Source organism: Etheostoma cragini, chromosome 22, assembly GCF_013103735.1.
Source record: "Etheostoma cragini isolate CJK2018 chromosome 22, CSU_Ecrag_1.0, whole genome shotgun sequence".
Classification (NCBI taxonomy): Eukaryota; Metazoa; Chordata; class Actinopteri; order Perciformes; family Percidae; genus Etheostoma; species Etheostoma cragini.
The window spans coordinates 10,150,239-10,158,337 of NC_048428.1; the positions used below are offsets into that span (position 1 = coordinate 10,150,239).

At 40.1% G+C, this 8,099-nt stretch overlaps 2 protein-coding genes and 1 non-coding gene across 4 annotated transcripts in view; 2 read left to right on the plus strand and 1 right to left on the minus strand.

The window, feature by feature from the left end:
• The window catches only part of pex2 (peroxisomal biogenesis factor 2), a 7,456-nt gene extending 4,946 nt beyond the window's left edge, over window positions 1-2,510 (minus strand). For both annotated transcript variants that reach the window (XM_034862513.1, XM_034862512.1), the window contains exon 1: window positions 2,420-2,510. In XM_034862513.1, coding sequence (XP_034718404.1) covers window positions 2,420-2,423 — 4 coding nt within the window. In that variant the 5' untranslated portion in view covers window positions 2,424-2,510. The remainder of the gene's footprint in view (window positions 1-2,419) is intronic.
• A 92-nt stretch (window positions 2,511-2,602) lies between these two features.
• Window positions 2,603-8,099, plus strand: part of LOC117938046 (trichohyalin-like) — a 100,071-nt gene continuing 94,574 nt past the window's right edge. Inside the window, exons 1-2 of the mRNA XM_034862375.1 lie at window positions 2,603-3,181; window positions 7,044-7,193. Coding sequence (XP_034718266.1) covers window positions 2,942-3,181; window positions 7,044-7,193 — 390 coding nt within the window. The 5' untranslated portion in view covers window positions 2,603-2,941. The remainder of the gene's footprint in view (window positions 3,182-7,043; window positions 7,194-8,099) is intronic.
• trnal-uag lies at window positions 3,237-3,318 on the plus strand. The gene has a single exon. It is a non-coding gene; the product is annotated as a tRNA-Leu (tRNA).

Below are 8,099 nucleotides of genomic sequence, written 5' to 3' on the forward strand. Positions count from 1 at the left end.
CATTCTCCCACTCCCTCACTTTATTGCCCTTCTTTCGCCAGGAACGAGTGCAGGGCCTATTAGCCATGGCCTTCTAATGTCCTCACTATGAAAACGGATGGGAATGTCAAATTTAGAACTTTTAAGAGCGTGATGTCATACAGCAGACCAAAGGCATTACGGGGACGTTAAGATTACCCAAGCGGTAACCAGACTAATTGTTATGAGTCTGTTTCATGAAAAATGAATGTGTGCAAATGCACAGAAGGGTCTTCAGGCTGTGTGTATGTGTGTCACATATTAATGCTTTATCAAGGCTCTCCTCTTTCCGTAATCACCCAAGACTCCTCCAGGCCACAGGGTGAGGGCCAAGTTAATGCCTGAACACAAAAAGAACACACATCAGTTAGAAGAGCATGTCTGACACAAAAAAAGTGCTCTGCCTAATCTGGTTTGCTCAGAATGTAAATTATTTAAGAGAATTAATTGATTTCATGAGTAGGAAGGTTGAGTATGCCAGGGCTGTATGAGTAATAAGTAGAGGGGTTTGCAAAAAACAACTTAAAAAGTAATGCAACATTTAGAGGGTAGAGAGGTACAATGAATGGAAGAAAAAGCGGAACCGCTAATAAATGAGAACTGAAGTCTTTCTTAAGTCACGGAGTCACTGAGCAAGCACGTGGGCCTCACCTCATGCAAATAACGTGCTATGCTGAAGGATATTTGATCAGCACATTTCTTACCTTCTGCTTTATGCATGAAAACCTTTTGGTCTGTATTTTTGAATCTGGATCAATTAAATGTGTGCGGTGGAAAATTCTAAACTGAGGTGAAGCTACTTTTTGTCTCCTGAACAATCAATGACAATGTGAAGGCCACTGCAGTGCAGGATGTCAGATTTAAGGATTGCTAGAACAGTTGAACTCGATTGTACAAATGCTACTTTTAGGAGTCCCTATTTTGATATGTATCTGCAAATCAATTTGGGGAATTGGATTGCTGCCAATGCAAATTGTACCCATGACATGTCAACATACTATGCTTTCATATCAATTTGGAAGTTTAATGCCTTGATTTCTAGCGAAAAAATGTGCCTGCTGGCAATGTACAAATAGAGGTAGTGCACTGCAAATATGAAAGATACTGTGACGATTGAGGAAACCTGAATTTGATGCATAGGCTTTACCACAATTAATTTAGCACACTGGATGTTCAGTGAATATTTTACATTGCCTGTAACCGGAACTGGGAGACGTAAAACTGTCCTATCAGTCTGAAGATGGTAACTATGGATTCTAGAGTAGCACTGAAAAACAAAAATACACAGTACAATAACACATATTAAGATTACTTTAAGCTTCTAAAATTGAAGTTGAATTTGATCAACATTTGACACTGTTGCTCAGATAATATAAACATTGGTTGCACATTAAAATGGACATGCAATATGGTTTTTGTTCTGTTATGACAACTATAAAGTTAATCCAGGAGGGTGAATTGTGTGCAAATACAGTAAGAGCACAGATGACCCCACTGCCTTTATCCCTTGCCTTCATCAGGAAACCGTATAAAACAACCCTATGACCACAGTAAGATCACAGCCCAATTTAACTTCAGTGCACCCCTAAAAACACACTCATTACACTGAGTGTTTAGCTCCAGAGGCACGTGCCTCTACTCCAATATCATGCAATCAAGTGCTCCACATTCTCTTCATAATGACATTGTCTCTTAATTTTTTAAGCCCATGCCCATCAGTCTTTAACAACAACAAAACCCAAATCTGCTCCATTTTGATAATAAGGCAAAAGCATTATGTGATAATCACTGTGGGGATTAGGTTTTGAGTGTGCAAGAGCAGTGCAGTCAAAGCCAGTGGAAAGAGAGAGAGAGAGAGAGAGATATCCAATAGACAGATAAGAGTAGAGGAGTGATGATTGGGATGAGAGAAATGAAGGGAGTCTCTGGAAAATCAATAAGATCAACTTTGCCTTGAATCTCAATGTGGAAGGTTTTGATCTCTGGCACTGATTATTTAGGGGAATAATGGAATTATGTGCGAAACTATGTAACACACACACACACACACACACACACACACACTCACTCCAAAGTTGCAGTTGGTAAGTACACTTAGTATGCTGAATACTAATAGTTAGTATTAGTTGGTTGTTTGAACAGTATGCACTATACACATCGACAGACATCAGCAATCGATTTGATTTTAAATGCAAACATGCAGGGAAGGGGAACAAATAGAGACACACTGACAGTAGACAGCAACTAGGAGGTACACTCAATATGAACGTTAGACTGCGAGGCTTTGCACCGTTCAGAAGCAGTCATGACGCATTTGAGCTTTCAGTGGAAATACAGGGTATTGAATTAAAAAGATACAGACTTTAAAGCTCACTAAACAGCAAAACAAAGGTATATTTACCCATTTATTTTAAGGGAAAGGCGAATGTAATGCAATCCTCTCTGAAAACAATCTGTATTTCCGGGTTGTGCAAACGTGCCCGCCTCCTTAAGAAAACTCGCCAATGGTGTGCTGCAACGCCACGCGTACCACGCAATTGTACTGATGAACCAATCAGATCACGCAGCGCCAACGCAGCGGCAAACTGCAGGGAAGAAGCGACCCTGTGTGTGTGGAAAGAATTCATACAAAGTCCTCCGTTGTAGTAACGGTACATAGTGACCAAGTTGTTGGTGAAGCTACGGTAATTCACATAAAGTAAACAGATTCTTTCTTACCTGCACTCAACATACCATGCACTTTTTAGGTTGCTTTACGTTTGTCTGAAAGTGTAAACTAGCTATGGCTGTGCAAATATTCAACCTGAGTTACCAGCCGTGATGATGAGTGGTGTTTAACGTAAATTAGCTTTTTCAAGCCTGCGGGTTGTTTGATAAATAGTGCGAGTACGTTCCTCAAGTCAAGCTGAAAACCGGCACAACCATGAGCCAAAAGACTAGATCACCAGAGTCAAGCGAAGACTTGAAGCTGTCGGGACATGGTCAAAGTGATACTTTGAACCTGTTCTCTCCCTCAGGAGAGGAGCTTAACGTTGCCTTACAGGACCCTGGGATTGAGACAAACAACATTAAACTCCTTCTAGGCGAATTCAAAAGACTGTACGAACATAGGTTGCGATGTCTAGAGCTGGACACCAATATTAATCACGAAGAAGTGCTGCAGGTAAGTAGACATACGAGAGATATATATAGATAGATATCAAATTTTATTAATTAACGGTAGCGTGGCCGAGCGGTCTAAGGCGCTGGATTTAGGCTCCAGTCTCTCTGGAGGCGTGGGTTCGAATCCCACCGCTGCCATTATGATCAGCTAAATTCGTAGTAAAACCTGTGAAATGTTGTTTGACAAACTAAAGTTATGTTTCTAGCAACAACAGGATACACTTAACATATTACCTCTGTATTCAATATTTTTTCCTTGGTGTCTTTTGTTTTGTCAGTTATAAAGGTGATGAGCGAGTCACTTTCTGATTAGACAGGATTACATGTTGACCCTGTTCTGACACTGTATCTTGCGCTGACTAAATTGAAATGAAACCATTCCTCGATTCACAGGGGACACTCTGCAGCCTCCTTAGGTAACCATCCAGGGTTTCTGGACCCTGTTGGTTGTGAGTCCAGACAATAGCATACATTATGGTAAAAAAAAGAGGCATTATTGAGGGCCCAATTCAAACCTAAAGTCTACGGGAAGTGTAGTTTTCTGCTGACATCTATTGTCATTAGATTATCATTCATCCAATACAAATCAAAGCGCATCCTGTCCACCGTAACTCGGGCATCAGAAGATGACCTCTGTCCTGTCAGACAAATGACAGGAGGAAGCGCAGGGGTGCTTTCATAAAGCCGCAGCACTTGTAACAGGTGGCAAATTGCATTATGTTTCCATCTGAGGGGCAGGAATCAGGAACACAGATCCACACTCATATTTAAAAAAAGAGGATTCTAATCATCAGGATTGTCATGTGACATCATTTAGCTACAGAATGTAGCCTGTGTGAGCTGGGCTGTGCATCAAAGCAAGTATAACAAGGTTTCAGAGATGGGTTTCGGTCAGTCGGCCCCAGTCTCGGGCCTGCTTAACAAGGTTACGTGTTTAGAACCCAGGAGCTCCCGAGTCCTAAAGGTTGATGTGGACAATTAATCATAAAGGTTGTCCATTGAAAACACAGAGTCCATTCATCCATGAATCCATTGTAGGTTTACAATGTTTCCTAACATGTTAGAACAACCTCCCAATCTAAGAATTCATGTAAATTCTTATTTTCAAATGCTTTAGGACAGTGGTCACAGTGAGACACTGAGCTGGCAGACATGTGGAGTCTTAAGTTTTATATACACAAACATTAAGCAAACAGTTTTCAAAATATGTCACACATCAAAGATGTCAACTGAACGGAACTTAACCCAGGCTATACTAACTGCGCTTAAACTGAGTGAAACTGACTTAAGTGACCTAACAAAGACATAGCAGACCCACCAAACCGAAGACAAAGAGAAACAAACATAAAGGAAGACCATCTGTGAAGCACAGGGCTAACACAAAGACGACCAACTCAGTTTAAACATTTGAGCAATTAACCAAAACAAAAGCCACCACCAAACTAATTTGGCCTGCAGGGTAAATCCAGAGAGTAGCTGCACCATCTGTCTAATCTGAGTTTTCTGTTGCACGACTAAAACAACTTTTGAACGTACACACGTTCCACCAAAACAAGTTCCTTCCAAAAGCTATTAGGCAGAGGCACAATTGCTCTGCCCGGCGCTTAGCGCCGCCCAAAACGAATGTGATTGGTTTAAAGAAGTGCCAATAAACCAGAGCACATATTTCTCCCATCCAGAAATAGTGTGTGGACTCACCAGACCCTCTTCCGCAGCGCCATGGTGGAGGAGGGTCTGGCAAAGCGAGACTACCAACATTTAAACCAGCTGTGTGGCAGCAAGTGTCGCCTCCACAGTCAGAAATAGCTGTTTTAAAAGATGGAAAACCAACCTGCCGTAGTTCATGGATGCATTTTCGGTTCCACATCTTTTTAAATACAATGTCAGCTCTAGAATGTGATCTTAAACTGTCACATCTACCATCTTTGGAAAGTTACTCTCCCTGAAGCTATACACCCGTGTTGCATCGTGCGTCAGGGGACGGTATAAAACCTCTTGTTGACTTTTTTGGCTTTAGGGGACAGGCGTTTCTGAACACAGATGTACAGGTGCTCCTGTAAAGCAAATTATTCAGCAATTCAATGGTATTCCCTTTCCTCAGAGCTGCAATCATTGTATGTGCAGGCTATTTACTTGGCTACCTGTGAAATCCCTTTTAAGAACAAATCACAAGCAGTTTTATTAATTTTTTTTTAACCTGAGATAAAAGAGTGACCTGGAGGACTGTACTGAAGAACTGAGGATTTGATACATGAGCCAAGTTGTGGAGCTGTTTACGTAACCTATTTTTTTGTCAACAATAAAATATGAACTTAGAAATGCATTCTTCCAAAGCAGCAGCAGGGGAAGGGCTCTTTTTAAACCTGCTCTAATCCCTGACCAACTATGTTCTCTTGTCTGCTCAAGTATTCCTCTTTAATAATACAGTCTGACCTCTGGCTGAGAGGCCTAGTTTTATACGGAGGGTTTGGAAAATAAAACAATGTTTAATTTTAAACCTAATTTGATATGAAGATAATGCCTTAATAAGGGCAATAATTTAGACTGGAAATCCAGTCCTAATATACACTCTTTAACTAACAAGCCAATTTGCCAATAGAGGTGTTACTAAAACAAAGCTAGGTAGAACGAGTAAATATTTGCCACAAAAGGCAATAGTGCTGCCGTAAATCTGATGTAAAAGCATCATCAGCTTTGATGATGTTATTGTTGGCTATTGCATATTTTACACAACTTCCCTCAGAAGCATTGTACTGCTGCTCTCGTTTTGTGGGTGGGTCCTACTCCAGATGTTATACATGCATGAACTACTTGTGGGAGAATGAGAGTCTTAGGCCATCAGCAGTAGATGTAGTCAACACCACAATTTCTGCTAGTTATCTTCAGGTGTGTATTACAAAGTCAAATAATCACAACCTGCCTTGCGAGACTATTGACTCTCCCACCCCGTGTATTTCTCTGTTGAATCTGATTCTAAATCTCAATAAGACTACCCCAAAGACAAGGGTTGGATTAGAGTAAATAAAAAATACATTTTCAGATGATCCTGTTTGTGTAGGGAGCGACAGTGTTTCCCATTTGGCGTATAGTTGCTGTTTTTCCTCTTCATTCGGTTGTGTCAAAGTGATATCTGACATCACTTTGACGTTTGATGAATATTGGCGGAATTATGCATCTTACTTATGTATTCTGTCAACTTCAAAAACACTGATTTGCCAAGAGGGAGTACTACATTTATAGGTCAGCAAAGATGACAAACTGTCTCTGCAACCCTGACTCTCAAGAACAACATTCGAATTGCAACTAATTTGTAAAATTTCTAAAGAGATTTATGTTTTCTGGCAACTCTTTGCCCCAACGTAGGAAGTATTTGCAGGAATTGGGGGTGGATGGATGAGTGTAGTGCTTGACTTCAACACCGTAGACTGGCATTTATGTCTTTTCCCATGCTGTAATTCAGCATGGTCTGTTTTATTTCCCTAAACATCATCATACATATACATATCATAATGTAGTTGCTACAAGTGGCTATTGAAGGGACAACAAATGAAATACTTTACCATGTTGCATTCATATGCTGTTTATAAATAGTTTTCCCTCTGAGCAAACACAGCTAATACAAAATACAGTAGTTGTATATCAATGTCATTTCTAGGGAAAACTGTGGGATTTTGTTTGCGTTAGACATAATGGTCATTGTCTTTACTGCTCTAGGTTTAAGTTTTGGATTTCCGTTATTTGACTTAGTCAATAAAAATGAAACAATTTGCATAATAGGAAAAAACTGCTTGCTTGTGCAGTCAGTGTGTTGAAAGCCAAGGAATTAACCACTGTTTGATCCCGCTGTTCTGTTATTCTTGCAGAAGAAAGTGAATTTCCTGTGGTCTTATGTGAATGACCTCGCAGACCAGAACCAGGTGCTGGTTCAGACCATTGAGGATTTGCAGAAGGAATCCGACTACAAGGTTTCCAATTGGGGAATGAAGCTCTGCACCTCTGATCGTATTTTGGAGGTACGTTTTGTTTTTTTGCATTTTGGCTTAATTAAGTAGTTGGTCCTGACAAAGTATCACTGTTTTCTTTCTTTTTTGTATTTTAAACACATATAGTCCTCTTTTTATTTGTCTTCAGGAGAACCATGTGCAGGAAATACAGTCAGGGTTTCAAACACATAAAGAGCTTTAACATATTTTTGGAGACAATTTACATAGTATACCCACAATGGCAAACATTGTAATACATACAGTATATTTTGGAGCATGGGATCTACAACCTGAAGATACCCACAACTCTCCTTGTGTGCGCCCACACATATTTGAAAACAAGAGCACAAAGTACTCAAAAGCTAAAAGAAAATTCTACCTCAGCTGTCCAGGTCTAATCCTGCAAAGATTTGCAAGATGAATCTTAGGTGCAAACCCAACATATATCCTTTGGATATATACAGTACAGTGCATATACACATAACATATATATATATATATATATATATATATATATATATACATACACATATACATACACATATACATACACACACACACACACACACACACTATCGGTCAGACGTTTGGGGTCACTTACACATTTCCATTCCACTCCATTATAGACAGAATACCAGCTGATCTGAATGGGTGGCTGATCTTTAATGCAATAGCTACATTGCCCATTATCAGCAACCATTCATCCAATGTTCCAAAGGAACATTCTGTTCACTAATCTGATATCATGTTAAAAAACCAACTGAGGAAACATTGGAGAACTCTTTTGCAATTATAATGTAATGTAAAAACTGCTGCCTTGGTGTGTGTGTGTGTGTGTGTGTGTGTGACCGTGCGTGCGTGTGTGTGGGCCAGGTTTAGCTACATTTGTGGGGACCAAAAACTGTGAATACAGTATACTTATGGGGACCTGACAGC